Source organism: Eschrichtius robustus, chromosome 10 (genome assembly GCF_028021215.1).
Source record: "Eschrichtius robustus isolate mEscRob2 chromosome 10, mEscRob2.pri, whole genome shotgun sequence".
Lineage (NCBI taxonomy): Eukaryota > Metazoa > Chordata > Mammalia > Artiodactyla > Eschrichtiidae > Eschrichtius > Eschrichtius robustus.
Window position 1 is genome coordinate 13851939 of NC_090833.1, and position 20445 is coordinate 13872383.

At 40.5% G+C, this 20445-nt stretch overlaps 1 protein-coding gene across 1 annotated transcript in view; it reads left to right on the forward strand.

Moving 5' to 3' along the window:
* The window catches only part of C5 (complement C5), a 79746-nt gene that overhangs the window by 49694 nt on the left and 9607 nt on the right, over window positions 1–20445 (forward strand). Inside the window, exons 25-37 of the mRNA XM_068553836.1 lie at window positions 434–509; window positions 3103–3262; window positions 4956–5051; window positions 6353–6524; window positions 8412–8617; window positions 10020–10172; window positions 10402–10467; window positions 11588–11669; window positions 12675–12723; window positions 18030–18132; window positions 18498–18572; window positions 18688–18793; window positions 19895–19978. Coding sequence (XP_068409937.1) covers window positions 434–509; window positions 3103–3262; window positions 4956–5051; window positions 6353–6524; window positions 8412–8617; window positions 10020–10172; window positions 10402–10467; window positions 11588–11669; window positions 12675–12723; window positions 18030–18132; window positions 18498–18572; window positions 18688–18793; window positions 19895–19978 — 1428 coding nt within the window. The remainder of the gene's footprint in view (window positions 1–433; window positions 510–3102; window positions 3263–4955; window positions 5052–6352; window positions 6525–8411; window positions 8618–10019; window positions 10173–10401; window positions 10468–11587; window positions 11670–12674; window positions 12724–18029; window positions 18133–18497; window positions 18573–18687; window positions 18794–19894; window positions 19979–20445) is intronic.

A 20445-nucleotide genomic window follows, 5' to 3' on the forward strand; every position in this document is an offset into this window, starting at 1 on the left:
AATCTTGTGATTTTTAAACTAATAGTTTGATTAAACTAATATTTAAGTTATGAATCATACAAAAGCTTATTTATAAAAGCATTTCAGCCAAAAAAAAAAATTCTTGAGGTGGACTCTATTACACAAATAAATACTGTTTGCTGGAGCGCTTTGGCTTAACTTACTAAAACGCCTGGATGAGATACAAGACACCTGCATTCCAAACTCTGCAGAGTACTTCCTTCCTTCTTGAATGAGCTCAGAATGTTCTACTTCATAATTCCCAATTCAAGCGATTCATATACTTCCTTTGAGAAGTTCAGTGCTGGCCACAGAGCATGTGCTTGCTGCCCAACACCAAAGGAAGTTTAGTGTTCCCAGGGGCTAATAAAGCACTCTCTGAGTGGAAACGGGGCTCACTGAAGCACTGTGTTCTTTCCCTGGTGCCTCTTAGGGATGGTGAGCATCATGTCCTTCAGAAATACTGACTATTCTTACAGCATGTGGAAGGGTGGAAGTGCTAGCACTTGGTAAGTACAAAGTTTTGACTTGCATTTTCATATAGTAGTTAATTAACTAAAGAATAACAACCTTAGAGGAAACTCTGTCCAGTTGCTCAGGCAAAAAGCCTGGTCATCCTTCACTGCCCTCTTTCTCTTACAAGCCACATCTCATCTAGCAAACCCTTTTGGCTGCACCTCCGAAATATATCCTGAACTTGACTACTTCTCACCAACCCCAATCCACCACCCTGGTCCAAGCCATTCTCATCTCATACCTGGATTATGACACTAGCCCCCTCTGGTCTTTCAGCTTCAGCCCTTGCCCCTTTTCAGTCTATACTCAACACAGCAGCCAGAGGGGAGTCTGTTAAAACATGTTAGGTCACGTCCCTCAAAACCATTCAGGAGCTTCCCATCTTACCCAGGGTAAAAACCAAACTTCTTACTGTGATCTACAAGGCCCTACATGGTCTAGCCCTACCTCACCTCTCCAACTACATCCCCTACTACTCTCTTTCACTCCATTCGAGCCTCACTGGCCTTCTTGCTGTTCCTCGAACGTGCCAGCCATGCTTCCACCTCAGGGCCTTTGCATTGAGTACTCCCTCTTCCCCCTCTTCCTGAGGTATCAGCATGGCTGACTCTCCTACCTCCTTCAAGTCTTTACCAAAAGTCACCTTCTCAATGAGGCCTCTGTTGATCATTCTATCTAGCATGCCATTCCCATCCCAACACTTCATATTCTTCTCCCCAGCTTTCCTTTACTCTTTAGAATTTATCACTAACATTCCTACTTACCACACTTATTGTCTGTCTCGCCACTAGAATGTAAGCTCTATGTGGGCAGTTTCAAGTATTCCTAGTGCCTCGTATGTACCTGGCGTATAGTAGGTGCTCTGTAAGTACTTAATTGGTGAAGCATAATAACTTCCAAAATTCTGATTATTTGAGGGAAAGTCAGCCTGAATTAATAAATCCATATGGCAACTTATTTTCAAAAAATAATATCATGCTTTGACAAAATATTTACTAAAAACACTGTGACAGGTACTTTGTAGGTTCTGCTATATGAAACACTTTTAAGGGGTTTACAATCTAGAATAATTGTCTTTTAAATTATGCCCTTTAACTGTTGAGAGTCCCCAGGATTTTATCCTTGACCCTCATTTTCTAGACTCTCTCCTTGTGCAATCTCATCTTTGCCCATGACTTCCATAATTCCTATGCAGATGATTCTCTAATCACGTCTCAAGGCCTATCTTCTTTCCTAAGCTCCAGATCCACATTTCTGTGGACTTGGGAGCCAAAAGCCCTTTGAACACATTCCATGCCAAATTCATTCTTTTGTTCCTCTGTTCCCCTAATCAGTGCACAGCAATACTTTGTCCTCCACTGACCAAGTTTGACTCCTCCCTTCCCTTTCCTTTCCTTTATATCCAACCAGTCACAGATTGTACCTTAGAAGTGGGTCTGACCCTGTGTGGGTGGCACATTTTGAAAGACACACAGGCCCCTGGAGTATGGCAACCAGAGGATAAAACCCAGGATGCAGGGAGTGGGGGTCGATACAGACTGGAAAACACCACAGCAGGAGCTGGAAACTAAACGCCTGGAGAACAGAAATCCCCACGAGAAGATGCGATAGCCTCTCAGGAAACCCCCAGAGCCTCTCAAGATTCTGGGCAAGACCGAGTGGATGGTGTCCAGCCAGAAACATAGAAACGCTTGGACCCAACCACCCCAGGCCCAACTCCATGAGTTCCTTTGGAGATAAACATACATAGAAGAAAATGGCCAACACCTGAATACTTTCCCAAAAAAATTTTTTTTAGAAATACAAGGAAGATACAAAAAGTACTAAGAATAATATTCCTTTAAAAAGGAAAAGGAAAACAAAATTTTAAAGTGAGGGAGAGAGTCAAGTGGTCTGAGTCTCAAGGGCTTCTGGCTCCTGGGCTGCTGAGTGAAGGAATTGGAGGGGAAGAAAGGAGGCATAAGGGGCACATGGGGTCATGAAGTATTTAGATCCCCTCTGATATTCTTTGAGAGACAGTAGAGACTGAACTTGCTTTTTGACTAATTAATCATAATAATTAGAGCTTCCTTGGGAGGTGGTGAGTTCTGCATCAATAACATGGCTCAAGGGGAAGCGAGATAAACACTCCCACGGATGTTGGGAAAGAGAATTCAGACCTCAGACGGGGATTTAGATCAGATAGCTTGTACAAATTTTACAATCTAGAATTTTATGATTTCTTTCCTCCATATCTCATGCCCATGAGTCAGTGCTTTAACACAAAACTATTTGTTTCAACACTATTGTCTTTAACTTTAGAGAAAGAAGAATTTCTTTATCATCAGGCATCACTTTTCAGCTTGTGTACAAGCTAACAATGTTGCAGTCACAGAAGATGTGCTGCTCACATTTGATTGTTTTTGGAGATCTTCCTGAAATCTTCCCTGCCCTTGTGAAATGGTAACAACTTACTTTGGAATTGTGTGTTTTAAAACATTATTTTCTTTTCAAGAATAAACACTGTATGAACTAAAACACACTGAAAGTTGAAAGCCAAAAGGGAGTCAATGTCTAAATGTTTATTTATTTGATTTTGTCTCAAAGGTTAACAGCTTTTGCTTTAAGAGTACTTGGACAAGTAAGTAAATATGTAGATCAGAACCAAAATTCAATTTGTAATTCTTTATTGTGGCTGGTTGAGAATTGTCAACTAGAAAATGGATCATTCAAGGAAAATTCCGACTATCAACCAATAAAATTACAGGTAAGGAAACCAAATGCACAGATGAGCAATAGTTTTATTTACAAGTTTGAGTTGTGTTCTCATCCATTTTATAAGAATGAAAAAGAGAGGGGAGAATATATGCAATCCTGCAAGAAACTTCTCTTGTGTACAAAGAATTTGAAAGGTCTTCTCATCCTGCTCTTCAGACAATTCAGCATAGGTCAGATGAGTGAGATCTTGGACATCTGGTGTAACAGGCATTAGTGGGTCACAGGGTACAAGTGCTAGTGATCTCAGAACGGGTAAAATGTGCTAATTTGTCCATGTACACTTGGTATGAATCTGAACTTGAACTTCAGAGCCTTCTTACAGGTCAAGGCTGCAAGATGTTGTTGTGAAACATGGAAGGGATCCTATTTACACTCTGTTAGAAAGAGTGGGGTCAAGTTATTAAAAGTACAACAAAATGTTGTTTGAAATTGGAATCCACTTACATACTTGAATTGCAAAATCTCTGCAAAATACTGCTACAACATCTTCTACTCCTAGAATGTATTTTTTAGGATCCAACAGCTTTTATTTATTTATTTATTTTGCCTGCCCCGATCCAATCCCTTTCGTATCAGGCACAAGTGGCCTCTTGGCTGACAGGGGTCCCATAATTAGGACCGATTAGGACTCACACAAGAAATGCTGGCAACTGACATCATCTAGGTGCTATTTGAAGAGTAAAATACTACAACAATTTTTTTTAAGATCCTACCCATCCATCCATCTATTCGTATCCATTCAACAACCATTCACTAAGCACCTAAAACATGCAAGGACCTATTTGGGGCACCGTGGGGGAGGAAGAGTGGGAAGGATGGACCAGAGAGTATCCCTGCCACAAAGGAGCTCACACACTGGTAGGGAAAGTGGGGTATGAGTGCTAATAACTCTAACCAAGACTTAAGTGTGTGTGTTCATTTATTTATTCAATAAGTATGTATTGAATGTGTACAAAGTGCTGCATGGTAGGGACATAACAGTGAACAAAACAGGTGTGGTCACTGAGGCCATGGCAGTTACAGTCTAGCAGAGAAGTCAGACATTGAGTAAGTGATTTCAAGTGTGTGATTCATGTTAAGAAAAGGGAAATACAGTTTCTTTGAAAGCAGGAACTCTAACCTAGATTGGGGGAGTTGAGAAAATGGGTTGACCTGGTCCTTGGGAGCTAGGTAGGAGCGAGGCAGGCAGAGTGTTGCAAGTGGAGCAAACATCATGCCTGTTATCTTGAAGTAGCGAGAGGGTGGTTCATTAAAAGAGCTGGAGCCGAGAAGTCCAGAGGGTGAGTGGCACAAAATAAAGCTGGCGAGAAAAGTAAAGGTTACTTACTGGAAGGTCTTGGAAGCATCGCATAGGAACGTCACTGCCCTAAGAGGAGAAAATGTGGGAGAACAGAGGCAGAATAGTGCTTCGCAGAGGAGGTGGCATTTTAACAGGGTCTAGAAGGAGAGGGTGAACTTGAACGTGGTGAAGAGGTATGAAGTGGAGCTACAGGGTAGAGAGGTGGAGGAGAGAAAAGCAAGTGAAAGCATGTAAGACTCAGAGCTTTGAAAAAACGCAAGCAGTCCGACTAGAGTGCATGAAGGGAGAGAAGGAGAGTAGGTCCAAAGTGGAGATTAGAGCCAGGTCATTTCACTTTAAAGACACCAGTTCGCTCTCCTTTTTAAACATTGCTTATTTTTAGGGTACCTTGCCCATTGAAGCCCGAGAGAAAACTTTATATCTTACAGCCTTTGCTGTGATTGGAATTAGAAAGGCCTTTGATATATGCCCTCTGGAGGTAAGTAAGAGTTTTCTTTCTCCAACACCCATGGTCTTTTTCCGTACCATATTCTTGGGGGGAGGGGGGAAGGTAAGAGGGGGGCTTGAAAATAACTTTAAATCCAGAATTTAAGGATTTCAGAATTATGGTAGATACTAGAGAACATCTAGTCCAACCCACTCGTTGACAGTTGAGAAAGCTGAGGTCTGTAGCAAAGGTGAATCTAATTGTCCCATGTCACGGGCTACTGACTCGTAGGGCTGTGATTAGAACAGATAACTTCTGACTGTGATGAGAAAATGACCCCGTGTCCGCAGCTTCCTACTCTTACCTCTGCTAAATCTTATGCCACGTATGTGACTGTTGTTCTATAACCCGGAATACAGAACGTTGAGGTACTCTGTATCACAGAACTGTTGAGGATGCCCCATACCACGTTTGCTGCCTTGGGTTGTGCTGTTTCGTTTGCTTGGAAGCTGAAGGGAGAAAGGAGAGGATCCACTTAAGTGAATCAATGTAGAAGATTCCAAAGGTTAACAGAATTGAGACCCTGACCTGGGAAGTAAATTAGACATGTCCTTCAAACCAGCAGACAGAACCAAGATGGAAAAACCCAAGGGGACTGATAGGACTCGAACCACAAAACAAAATAATTGTTTAGCTTAGTTCAAGAGAATTGTTTTATATATATATATATCCAGCAGGACAAAATAATCAACAAGGAGAAGTTAGCAGCAGTGCTGGGAGAGAATGCGCCAGGCGAGATGTCAGCAGCCATGCACCATGCTGCCTCCTCATCCGCTTATCCGAAATAACTACTTTAGTTGTCTCAGGACAAAGTCATAAAGACTATTTTCCCAGCAATCCTTAGGATCAAAAAGTACTTTGACAGCTTGGCTCTTTTTCTGCTACTGATGCTTTTAGTTAGTAAAACTCCTTTTGAAAATGTGAATCTGTTTCAGCTGTGCTGGGGGGGGAATGGAGAAAGCTGTGTCTATACTTGGTGCTTCTTCTTCCCAGAGGCTAGGTCTGACATGGGAAGCAGAAATTCAGTGGAAAAACCTCTACCGAGGAGGGGAGGATTCAGAAACTAAAACAACCAGATGTGGACAATCTCGTTTTCACTTTCCAGGTTACGCTCTGCTCCTTCTCCCGGAAGGGTTTGCTTCAGGGAGACACCATCCATTTCCATTAGGTCATTTCTCTTTCCACCCTTCACCTTGCCTGCCCCAGAGTGGTGCAACCTGGGGGCAGTTCCCATCAGTTGATAGGCCGATGCTTGACAAAGAAACTTAGGTATCTTCTGCTCTTGTTTCCAGAAAGTCAGCACAGCTGTAACTAAAGCTGACACCTTTCTGCTTGAAAATACCCTCTCGACCCAGAGTACTTTTACACTGGCCATTGCTGCTTTTGCTCTTTCCCTGGGAGATAAAACACACCCACAGTTTCGTTCAATTGTCTCAGCCCTGAAGAAGGAAGCTTTGGTTAAAGGTATGACTTGTTCCTGACAGGTACTCGGCAAGTGTCTACTAGGCATGTACCATCTGCTAATTGGGGAAGGGGTGGTGGCATGCATAGCGGAGTGAGACACCGTCCCTGCCCTCAAGAAACAAATCATCACAATACAATGGAATAAGCGCTGTTATTCATTTACTTAGTCACTCATTCAGCACATATTTATTCATTCCTTAATTCAACAAAGGAACGAATGTGTATTGAGTGTATTGAGTATTGAGTACCTCCTATGCACCAGGCACTGTTCTAGGCTCTGGGATAAAGCAACAGACCGAAAAAAAAAAAAAATTCAGGCCTTCATGAAACTTACATTCTAGTTAGGGAGAGACAAACACGATAAATAGCTAAAACATTTAATATACTGAATAGGTTAGTGATGACTGATATGAAGAAAAATGAAGCAGGGAAGTGAGACAGGGCGAGGGGGTGGGTTGTAATTTTAGATGGGGTTGTCAGGCTTAAGCCTCACTGAGAAGATGGTGTTTGAGTCAAGACCTGAAGGAGGTGAGGAAGCAAGCCAGTGGCTCTCTGGAAGGGTGTTTCCTGGTGGAGAAACAACTTTGCATATTACTGAGGTAGGAGCGTGCCTGGTGCTCCAAAAAAGGCCAGGAGGCCAGTATGGCTGGAGAGAAATGAGATGAGGGTAAGAAGTGATGTCAGGGAAGGAAAGGGTGAGAGAGTGCCATGTAGGACCTTGGAGGTCATTACTGGAGCTCTGCAGGACTCCTGTATACAGTTGTGCAATGTACAAAGCACCCAAGCAAGCAGGTGAATTAAGGCTGAAATCCAGCCTGTGCTCTGCTCCCCAATCCATGCACCCTGGTTTGAGTCAGCTTCTACCCTGAGCAAGGGGTGCCTGAGTCTCATTCACATCAAGGTGCTATGGGGGCCAGTGTGAGCCCCAGGAGAGTGCATGACCTACCTTGTATTGTACCAGGTTGACTACAAAGGTATATATTTCATTTTGAAGAGTAAAGATATTGCTTCCTATGGGTCAACAGTAAAGAAATAGAGAGGAGCTGTGGTCATTGGCCAATGTGCCTAGACCAGCACCGGCATGGTTGGGCACTTCTGAGCCGTCTCCTGACTAAGGTTTTCTAAAAGTTTAATAAATCTTACATGAGGTTTATCATTATCTACAAAATTTGACTTCTGTCATCATTTAAAAATGACTGACTCTTAACATATACCTCGAAACCACTTGTATAATACTTTTCAAATAACACAAAAGAAATGTCTTGGGTATTGTAAGAAATGAATCATAAAATCATAGAATTTAAGAGCTAGAAGGGAACTTAATAATTCAAATAATGTTTGATCTGGAAGTATCTTTAAAAGCCAAAACTTTCATTCTAAATACAGCCTCCACGAGTGAGGGAAAACATTTTGTCCAAAGTCGTGCAAATCAGGTAATTCTGATGTGTAAATAGATAACATCAGAATTTTGAGGGATGGAGTGGGAGGTTGGGATTAGCAGATGCAACCTATTATATATAGAATGGATACACAACCAGGTCCTACTGGATAGCACAGGGAACTATAGTCAATTATATATATATATATATATATATATATATATATATATATATATATATATATATATATATAATACATATATATTATATATATATAAATATATATATACGTTCTTTTTTAGATTTTTTCCATTATAGTTAAAAGAGCCCTGTATTAAGGGATCTTGTTTGTATTGGTCACCTTGAGAAAGTTCTTCTTACAAAAGAGTAAGAAATTTCTGGAAACCAGAAGGCCACTACCAGAAGAAACTTCTAGAAACCTGCTAGAATTGTTATGCCAAATTCACACTTTTCATCATATTTACCAGTGCGATTTGTTGATGTTCAGGTAATCCACCAATATATCGTTTTTGGAAAGGTGATCTTCAACAGAAAGACAGCTCTGCACCTAATACCGGCACAGCACACATGGTAGAAACCACGGCCTATGCCTTACTTACCAGCCTGAGCTTGAAAGACATGAATTACGTTAATCTAATCATCAAATGGCTATCAGAAGAGCAGAGGTATGGAGGTGGCTTTTATTCGACCCAGGTAATGTTTCTTTCTCACGGTCCATCCTCCTGGAGGTATTTTTAGTGCCTCCCACACCACACATTCCACACTCCTTCTGACCTCCATGCTTCTGTCACCAAGGGAGCATACCAAAGATATGAATAAAGGACTAGAATCAAGGACCCTAATGGATATCTGCATTGACACCCTTCTTATACAGAGGAGCAAGTCAGCCTCAGGAGGTTCATTCAGGGAGTTAGTGGCAGAGCCAAAATCAGAACTCACGTCTCCTGACTCTAAGCCCAGTACTTCCTTTATGATTCTTAATTACCATGAAGGGCTAGGAGAGTTAAATCCTATGTAAGAAACAGCAGCTGCCATGCAAAGGTACTGATGTTCCCTTCCACAAAACAAATAAAAAGTGAGAGGAATACTGATTATTGACATGTTTATCTATCTACCTACCAATGTAAACTCATTTAAGTATGTATATTTTACATTATAACTATATGCAGTTGTTTAGTGTACATCTACATTCAAGTTTATCTCAAATGTTAGCATCTTCCCTGTTCCCTGGATGCTTGGACAATGACGGGGTGTGTGTGTATATGTATATAAAATTTAGATCTAGAGGGTTCCTTCAGGGTGACATTAGTGATCATCTAATCCGGGGAGGCAAATGGTTTCATCATGGGTACAACTAGAGGCTTAGAGAAAAGAGGACCTTGCTGATTAGCACTGGCTGCATGGACATGGGCAGAGAGGGTAGCCACAAGTTTGCTATCTCTGATCCAGCCACATTTCCTAATTTTGTAGATGAAGTAGATGAAGTCCAGAAAAATTAAGTTCATCCATTTATTCCTTCAACAAATACTTGTTGAATAGCTACCATGTGTGTGTACTTACTAAATGTAATGGATGCCAAGAAAAATATACTACTTGCCCCCATGAATCTTATATTGCAGTGGGGGACGCCAATGATAAACTCTACATAAAAATATTACCAATTGAGATGAATGCTCTAAAGGGCAGAAGGGAAGAATATTAAAACAGAATAATGAGAAGGGGGAGCTTCTTTATGGCTTCACTGTGCGGATATTTAAGCTGAGACTTAAGGATGGGAAAGAGATACATTGTCATGCAAGGAGTTGGAGGTGTTCTGCAAAGACTGACTTGCCTGAAGTCACGTGCTCAGGACAGGTAGAGAACCTGGACGTGAGGCCACACTGCCTTTCTGTCCCTGCTAACAGCAGCAGCCTTATTGGGGGAGGGGGAGATCTTCCTTCCACCTCCACATGGGGACCCTTAACCAGTTTCACTCAGTCTGCTGGAGTTTCATCTCCAGGCAATGCTGACTCACCTTCTCATGAGAAAGGGTATTTGTAAACAGAGAGTACATAAATAAGTAAACCTATTTTTGTGCCTTGCTGATTGTTGATAGGATACAATTAATGCCATCGAGGGCCTGACAGAGTATTCACTCCTGGTTAAAAAACTCCACTTGAATATGGATATCAAAGTTTCTTACAAGCATAAAGGTGACCTCTATCATTATAAGATGACAGAGAAGAATTTCCTTGGGAGGCCAGTAGAGGTAAATAAAGGATTTTTTAATAGTATTTTATAATCGGATGGGAGCTTTGAAATCATCTGTTACAGAGGCTAATACGTATTTTTCTAATTACCACATTTTAGATTATTTTAAGGTATATTTAAACATACAAGTAACTGGAAATAGTTCTTACTGTCCACAGACTACAAATCCATGTCTATGCAAAGTAAATAAGCATGAGAAATAATATTGAATGCAAAAATCTTTCCAGGTGCCTTTCAATGATGACCTTGTTGTCCTAAGTACTGGACAAAACAATGGCTTGGCTACAGTGCATGTGAGTATTTCATGGAGAGCCGACTTAATTGGGGTTATGTGTGACTTAATTGGGGTTATGTGTCAGCTTGCACTAAGTAACATAAAAGAAAGTTAGGGACTTTGCCACAAAGTTACAGAAATCTGGGCTTGTGTAACCATGACTGAGGTAAGAGTCATTTATCATTCTTTCTAGCTATCTTGGTAGCTGTCCCCACAAATTTCTTTCTGAAAATGGTTTTATTAATCTTTATATGTATGTAGTCTGTGTATTTGTGGAAATTATATATATATATATATATAATTATATAGAGAGATAAATAATTTTATGTCTATATATGTATATATACATGTGACTTGTATGTATACACTCATATGTGTATATACATGGATGCGGTGGTTAGTAACATAGTCTCACCTCATTTGTCCAGCATCATTGGGGATTGATGGATATGTAAGGGCTTAAGTTTCTTCTATTTTTAACCATAGATTGCATGGACACACATAAACAGCTTAGAAAAACGTGTAACTGCCAAATGCCTAAAATAAAATAAACTATGTATTCTGAGCATAAGTTAACATTCTATTGATTATTTAATTGTGTGCTCATCTTTAGTACATGTATTCCTTCAAAGATTGTTTATAAGATTGCATGAGGGTGGGGAGATGGATGGTCCACTTTTCTGTCACTTCTGGTCACTCTCACTATACCTACTTCTGGCAGCACCCCTGCCCTTCCATGCACACCTATAATTTGTTGTTACCACAGTGGTTTGTGGGCTGAAGAAAACCATACTTCATGACCTTGTGGTGTTCTCTGTAAAATTAGTGTACAGGCACAAGGATGAAAGTCCTAAAAACTTTCCTGTAGAGTGAGGTGCTCAGATTTGACTGCGTGGGATTTGGACCAAGGTTCTGACTGGACAGAGATTGTTTTTTGCTTACCTTGGGCTTCTCAGCTATGTTTCAAACTGTGGAGTTTGCTGAAGTCCAGTTGCTGGGAAAATGGTCTTTAATGTACACCATTTGCACTGGGTGGTGAAAATACTTTAATCATCCCATTTCCAGCCGCAGTACTGCCATAATACCTTTTCCACTCCCCATTTTAAACAGAATATTCTTGTTTACTTGTCCCAATATAGGTAAAAACTGTGTTTCACAAAACCAGTACCTCTGAGGAAATTTGCAGCTTCCATTTGAAAATTGAAACCCAGGAAATTGAAGGTAAAACAGCATGATTTACACTATAATTTTGGTTAAGCATAAAGAATGCCAAAGAGCTTCCCTGATTAGGAAAAACATGCTAAATCAAAAAAACAATTTTCTTATTCAAATTCTTTAACAGGTTGACATCTGAGTAAACATAACTGCCATTTATTATAATAGAGGTAACTAATAATAGTTGGAAATTGATATTAAATAACAATATCTAAGCTAAATGTATCCGCTATTGATCCAGAAATTGTTTTGACTAAAAATTACTTTAAGAATGTAACTAGCATTAAAAAAAAAAAAAAAAAATGTAACTAGCTGTAAAGCCACAGAAGGGTCTAATTTCAGAAACTTGAATTTCTGTTACTTTTGTGTCAGTGTTCCATTCCCGGGCCCTGAATTTCTCTCATCACTCTGTTGGGTTTCCATCCCTTACCCTTTCTGTATCCCAAGGAGTCTGGCAAATGCACATTTCTCTGCCCCCATCTTCAACTTGATCTCTCCAGGACTATGATCCTTTCTTAATGTGCCTTTTTTTTTAACCTGTGGCCCTCTCATCCCTCTTCTGATGGGTTGGTTCTCCCCTCCCAGTCCAGAAGCAAGGCCACTTGCACACCCCAGTTCTCCTTTACCCTCTGCCCTGATCGCTTCTGTTTGTGGCTCAGAAGCCTGTTCCTGCAGGAAATTTCCAACTACCAGCAAATCCAGGCGTCGGCTCTTCCTCCCTGCTACCTCCCCCAGACACGTGACCAACACATATTTACCTTAAATGACTCCTTCCTTAAATTATAAGTTCTTGGAGAGCAGAGGACTGTTCTAATGATTTCAAGACTTCCTGGGATTGTCAGTAGCCACGAATCTCCATTAAAATCATCAAAAGTGGCAACTTCCGAATCACAAATCCTTTTTAAGTGTGTTTAGAGACGTGCTCATTAATGACATGTTGCAAAACAGCTAAAAACGGTTTACTCTTATTTTTGTTTGTTTGTTTGCTTGTTTGTTTGCTGTGTGTGCCAGCCCCCAGCTACAGCAACTCGGAATACAAGCGCATAGTGGCATGTGCCAGGTGAGCCCGTTTCCACCAAGGGGAGAGTAGACTTCAGGGTCTCACTTCTGCCAGAGTGTTATTTCTCCAAATCTTTTTGAATTATAAGAATGTCCAGAAGATGCAAAGTTGTTCCCTTTTTTAATGTGGAACATAGCAGGTATTCTTCTTCTTTTTTCGCATCTTTATTGGAGTATAAATTCTTTACAATGTTGTGTTAGTTTCTGCCGTACAACAAAGTGAATCAGCTATATGTATACATATATCCCCATATCCCCTCCCTCCTGAGCCTCCCTCCCACCATCCCTATCCCATCCCTCTAGGTGGTCACAAAACACGGAGCTGATCTCCCTGTGCTATGCGGCTGCTTCCCACTAACCATCCATTTCACATTTGGTAGTGTATACATGTCGGTGCTACTCTCTCACTTCATCCCAGCTTCCCCTTCCCCACCCCCGCCTCCCTGTGCCCTCAAGTCTGCTCTCTACGTCTGCGTCTTTATTCCTGCCCTGCCACTAGGTTCATTTGTACCACTTTTTAAAATTCCATATATATATGTGTTAGCATATGGTATTTGTTTTTCTCTTTCTGACTTACTTCACTCAGTATGACAGATTCTAGGTCCATCCACCGCACTACAAATAACTCAGTTTTGTTCCTTTTTATGGCTGAGTGATATTCCATTGTATATATGTGTCACATCTTCTTTAGCCATTCATTTGTTTTTGTTTGTTTGGTTTTTTTTTTTTGAATTTTTTTTTTACATAGCAGGTTCTTATTAGTTATCCATTTTATACATATTAGTGTATATATGTCAATCCCAATATCCCAATTCATCCCACCACCACCACCACCACCACCCACCCCGCCACTTTCCCCCCTTGGTGTCCATACGTTTGTTCTCTACATCTGTGTCTCTATTTCTGCCCTGCAAACCGGTTCATCTGTACCATTTTTCTAGGTTCCACATATATGCGTTAATGTATGATATTTGTTTTTCTCTTTCTGACTTACTTCACTCTGTATGACAGTCTCTAGATTCATCCACGTCTCTACAAATGACCCAATTTCGTTCCTTTTTATAGCCAATATTCCACTGTATATATGTACCACATCTTCTTTATCCATTCATCTGTTGATGGGCATTTAGGTTGCTGTCATGACTATTGTAACTAGTGCTGCAGTGAACATTGTGGTACATGTATCTTTTTGAATTATGGTTTTCTCAGGATATATGCCCAGTAGTGGGATTGCTGGGTCATATGGTAGTTCTAGTTTTAGTTTTTTAAGAAACCTCCATACTGTTTTCCATAGTGGCTGTATCAATTTACATTCCCACCAACAGTGCAGGAGGGTTCCCTTTTCTCCACACCATTATTAAATAGCTACTTACTGTACAGAACAGCTTTGTTTTGCTCACATATAGTTTTCTCTCCCATTTTTGACCTTTTTCTAATTCAAACACTAAAATATTAATTTGTCTTCCAGAAAGGTAAAGATATGATATATAAGTATTAGGAAAAGAAAGAGCAAAAGATTCTCTCAGAAGCAGCTTCCACTCTTTTACTTAGAAAAATCATGTTCACCCAGCAAAATCCCTGGCCGTTATCAGCCAGCCGGTGGTTCTCAAGTCAGGTTGCACATTGAATTCAGCTGGAGAGATTTTAGAACTATGCAAAACTCCATCCGGGCTCACCCCTGGAGGTTCTTCTAACGGTAGCCAGGGCTGAGAACCATGGATGCTGAGCCCTTAGCAAACTAACTCTAAGGCCTGAATTGTCCACTATCTTCGTTTCCTATTGCTGCTAGTAACAATTTACCATAAATGTAATGACTTAAAACAACCCAAATGTATTATCTTATAATTCTGGGGGTCAGAAGTCCTAAAATCAAGGCGTTATTGGGGCCACGTTCCTTCTGGAGGCTCTAGGGGAGAATCTACATCCTAGCCTTTTCCAGATTCCAGAGGCACCTGCTTTCCTTGGCTTGTGGCCCCTCCCTCCATCTTCAAAGCCAGCAACACAGCATCTTCCAGTATCTCTCTCTGACTCAGACCCCTGCTTCCATCACCGTAACCTCCTTCTCTGACTCTCCTGTTTATTTCCCTTATAAAGACCCCTGTGATCACATTGGGCCCACACAGATAATCAATCAGGAGAATCGCCCTGGCTCAAGATTCTTAACCTGATCACACCTACAAGTCTCTTTTGCTATGTAAGGTAACAAATTCACAGGTTCGGGGGATTAAGAGGTAGACATCTTTGGAGGCCATTATTCTGCTTACCAAACCACCATCCTAAAATGTTTATGAAAATATAGGTTTTTGAAAATATGTATATATACTTTAGTGATCACACAGAGTGAATCAGTTAATGGCAGAGCCAGGACTAGAACACAGGCTCCTTCCTTCTTTCAACCACCCTTTAGTACCTCCTGTTCTGTTCTGTTTCCTTAATTCTTCCTATTCTCAACAACTGGCTGGTATTTTGCTGTTTTTACTTATAATCACACATGATGCAAAGCACTCAGTATGGGTAACTTAGAAATTCCATAGAGTTGTGTCATAGATTGGAGCTGAAAAGGATTTTAGGGATGATATAGTAATCCTCTTATTTTAGAAGTAAAGAAACTGAGGCCCCAAGAGGTGAAGTAACCGGCCAGATTCTCACAGAGTTAGAGGCAGAGCTAGGGCCTCAAAGCCCAGACCGTGATGCCCAGTCCAGTTTCTAAACCACGTCCTTCAATCAGTGTAATCTGAGACCACTGACCTTGAGGAATAGCACAGAATTTCTCACCACCTCCTTCCCAGCATTTTGCAGCCCTGTCTGTGGTCCCTAGCCCAGTCACTCTCTTCTCAGGATTCCTTCATCAGCTAGCCCACTCGAGGTCCCTCCTTCCTTCCTTGGCCAGTCTCTGCCACCTGTTCCCCCTCACACACCCTTCCTCATTCCCTAAGGTCCTGTTAAGGTCACCCTTTCCCAGGCAGCTTGCTTCCTGCCATTCCCACTCTTGGGTACCTCTCTTCTAGAGGACAGGGTGTGATCACTGTTTAAACCCATAGCACTTGTCGCAGGGAGGTATGAGCAAACTTGTTCTGGGCAAAGCTGGAATCAATGTGTGGGGCCTACAGGGAGGGCACAAGGACTCTATGATAGTGGAGCTGGACACCTGTGGGGCAGCCTCTGCCATGAAATACTCACATGACCTTCAGCAAATCAGCTTAGTTCTCTGAGCCTCTTCTGTAAAGTAAGGATATTGGACTATCTGATCCCAAATTGCCTTCCGGTAGTTCCACAACTCTGCTATACATTAAAAGGCTCTCATCAAAAACTTGTTCATTTGAACTCATTGACAGGAGGCCTAGTTCCAGATTGTTAATATACAAAAGATAGCAACAGAGATGTAATACTGCATATTCTACCCTTTGGTTTTTATAAACCGGGGACAAAATGTTCAAAAAAACCAGGTGGAACATGCTTTTGGCTCTGTGATGCTGAAACTGGGTTGGATAAATTCCAAATGTAACTGTGCAGTACTTATTCATGTGAGAAATTCTTTGCTTTCCAATATACACTCTCCTGATTTAAAAAATGCCAGCACACAATTTCTATGTTCAGAGGGTCTCTTTCGTGTATTTAGCTTTTTACAACTTCTCTGTTGTATTCATAAGAAAAGAAAAAAGGATTTCATTTCTCTCCTTCTCCTGGAACAAAATGCCTTTGGGAAAGATTGCTGTCCTTGGCAGCAGGCAAAGGGCTTCTTGAAAGGAAGGTTTCTGTTCCACGGTTGAAACAGTCACCATGGCAACCAGTCATCAAGGCTCCAGCAACTTTTCATAGACACTCTTCACTCAGGAGGCCCTTTTCCATCATGTTGACAGAGTATTTGCATCTGTGAGCCAGAGCTCTTCTGCTTCTCACCCATCCAATTAGGGAGATGCTAGATGTCACATTTCAGTTCCAAGTTGCCTTATATTTTGTTCTAAATTGTTAATTTGGTGAAGAATGGGGTTAAATTTTTATAAGCCAGAAATTTTATAATACTTAAATTTTTATGGTAAATATGACATCTAAAACTTCTAGTAGGGTCTGCTTTATATATGTTCAATAAGATATGATTGGGGAAAAGAGGTCCCTTGCCACCTCACTAATTCAAATAATACCTCCCATTGCACTCATATTTATTCCTTTGGGTGAGATCAGTTCATTTTCCCCTTTATGAAGCTGTCTCACCAGGCTCTTCCTTTAATCCCAACTGCTCTCCCAAGCTCCCCTCTCAAATGTCCGGCTGCCTCTCCCACATGATAAGGTGAGGCTGGAATCTAAAACTCAACCTTTGCAGAACCACACTCCCATCCAGTCCTTACCCCACCAACCTGCTCCTCTTTTAAGTATTCTAACTTTGCTTAATTGTAGCAACAGCCCTCTCTGCCTCTCAAGATGAAGCCTTGGAATTATAAAGATAAATTTAAAACACGAGTTTATACTTCCTCACAGTTAATTTTACAAAAAAGAAAATGAGCTCTAGAAAGGGAAAATAATTTGGGGAAAACTCTCAGCAGAACTGGGATAAAACCCAAATTTCCTGATTTGGGAATTTACTGAAATGGGAATTTCAGTATTCTTTTCTCTCATACCAGAAAAACAAAAACAAAATAAACCAAATCTCCCATTTTACCCCCTTTGCCTTTCTCCTCAGCTTCCCCACAAGCACAATTCCTAGACGAAGGATAGTCCTTGAAACACTTTTTTTAAATAAAATATCTATTATGAAAATTTTAGAAAATAGAGAAAAGCATGGAAAAGAGATAATCACGTATAATCTCATCATCCAGAGAAAGTAGCTGCTAACATTTTAGTGTGTTTCCTTCCAGTCTTTTCCTGAACATGCTTATTGAGTTTCTTTCCAATATACAATTAATTTTCTTCTTTGAATATTCTCTGTTAGAAAAAGAACTAGGATGAGAATCAAGAGACTCATGCAGCTCTGAGGTGAACTAGTCATGTGAGCTTGAACAAGTACCTTATCTCATCCTCGGTTTCCTCAACTAGCTAATTAGGAGCTTGGACTGAATGGCTTTTATGATCTCTTCCAACCCCAGAATGGAGGTCCATTGAGATTACCGGTCAAGTGAGTAAAGAGTTGGAATAGATGACTCAGAAATCTCTTGCATCTCTAAAGTTCAGAGATTGCAACACATATATTGTAAAGAAGCAAATAACTGGAGACTCAAATTAGAAAGTTAAAGCCTACCAAGGAACAGGGGCTTTTCTTAAAGAATCTTATCCATTTATTTATTTCATTTCCTAATCTCTAATTTATTTTAGCTACAAGCTCAGCAGTCAAGAATCATCATCTGGGTCCTCCCATGCAGTGATGGATATCTCTTTGCCTACTGGAGTCAATGCAAACCCAGAAGACTTAAAAGCTGTAAACGTTTTCTTTTATATCTTGTTATAGATACTTGCTTTTATTTATTGCCTTATTTTACAAACAAAGCTATTTCCATTCCTTCTAATAGTCACTTTCATAGAATCAGCCAGAATATTCTTTTCAAACCAACAATCTACCTAAGTTTTTATTTTTCAAAGTGAAATAGGGACATATAGTTGCATGGTCTGAAAAATGTGAGTGCATACGATGACATGTTCAGACTTTTTCAAGGGAGGAGCTGCTCTTCAATGTCTTTAAATAGTGGATTACATCCCCGTGACCTAACATTCCATCACTGGGTGAATGCATTTAAACAAAAAGTCCATGAAATTAAATTTGAGCTTTCCTCTTTGTTCCCTTAGCTTGTGGAAAGGGTTGATCAACTATTAACTGATTATGAAATCAAAGATGGACATGTTATTCTGCAACTGAATTCGGTAAGTTCCACCTCTCACCATTCTTCATTTATTTTACTATTCAAAATTTGCAGCCTAAAATATTATGAGTCTCTCCTCTCCCATGATTTTCTTAAACCTTGAATTTGTCAAACAGATTCCTTCCAATGAGTTCCTTTGTGTTCGATTCCGGATAGTTGAACTTTTTCAAGTTGGGTTCCTGAGTCCTACTACTTTCACAGTGTATGAGTACCACAGACCAGGTAATCAACTCTACTCTAAAGTTTCTTCAGAGGACTGCTTTGTATTCATTATGGAACCTGTAGAAATGCACTAGAGGCCTGCAGATTTTATATACCGCCTCTCCCAGGGCTCATTCCTCACAAACATTCCCCACTTGGGCAGACAACTGCTGTGTGACATTGAACAAATCATCTCACCTCTCTGGTCCTCAGTTTCTTCATGTTTAGAATAACTGGATTAGACCGCTCCCAACTTAAATTCTTTGCCTCAAGTTTATCTTTGGTGTTCAGATTTACTATTCATTGCATCTCTCCTTTTTAGAGATGCCCACTCACCCTACTATTTCTTTAATCCTCCCAGAATCAACTTCTCCTCCACCTATAATCTCATCACATTTTGCAGAGAGCTCTATTATAGCAGTTGCCACATTGGATTGTTATTATTGGTTTCTCCACAACCCCAGACAGAATGTTTTCATCCTTGTGCCCCTAGCACAGTGTCAGGTACATAATGTGTATTGATAAATGTCGAATGAATGACCCCCACGTTTGATCATTCAGCCACTTCTGAGAATATTAAGTGATTGGAGAGCACTTCGGTTCACAAGACAGAAGACTTCACTTTGGACAGTTCTACTTGTTGCAAAATTCTTAAAGTGAAGCAAACTCTGAGACCCATTCAATCTAGTTTTACTTCTGAAATCATATAGAACATAGTTAGCCTCTCTTCTCCTTGAGTGACAGAAAAAAAAAACCCCAAAACTATGTAAATATATAGTTTCTTTTCTTCTCCAGCCTAAATAATTACCAATTACAATTCTTTCAATAGACTCTCATGTAACATAATTTTTTTCCTCTCATTCATTGAAGCACCAAATATTTTCATTCTAAGAAATGAATATTGAAGAGTAAAATTTCAAGCACAGAAAGGGAGAATATTTTGAGGGTAGAGGGGCCCATGTTAGGACAGGCAATTCATAATTTAACTTCCTTGGGCCTCAGCTACAAAAAGAGGGTTTGGAATAGGTGATCTCCAAGGTCCCGTGGGAGAGACTCATTGATGGGGTAAATTGTTGTGCGTTCATCAGGCCACCTCTTCTAACTGCACTTTCATTGCTGCAGATAAACAGTGCACCATGTTTTATAGCATGTCCCATACCAAACTTCAGAAAGTCTGTGAAGGAGTAATGTGCAAATGTGTCGAAGGTAAACTTTGTTTAATGTGTTTAAACAGGATGCATGCTTGTTTAAAGCAGCCACTCATAATCTGGGACTAATCTGGGGGAAGCTGTTTGACAAACTGTCATTTCTCAGAAGTAGAAATGTAATCTCATCTGATTGAAAGCTCATTCCTTGAACACTGTACAGCTACTTCTCGACAGCTCTGGGACAACCCGATAGTTCCTACTGTACAGAGGCAGAGAAATACCATCCAGATGGTTGTTGGATACCAGAAGGATAACATGATGTGAAATTGTTACTTTTCACCTGGTCTTTTTAGTGTAATAGGACCATAGCCTAAGAGAACAGAGGCTCCAGACTGAGCCACTAGCTCCTCTTTCTTTCCCCTTGTCCTTCCCAGATAGTGACATTCTCCATTCAGTCTTTCATCTATCAAGGCAGCCTTGTTGGCCAAGGAAAAGACCCAGAACTCACTAATAATCAGCAATTGA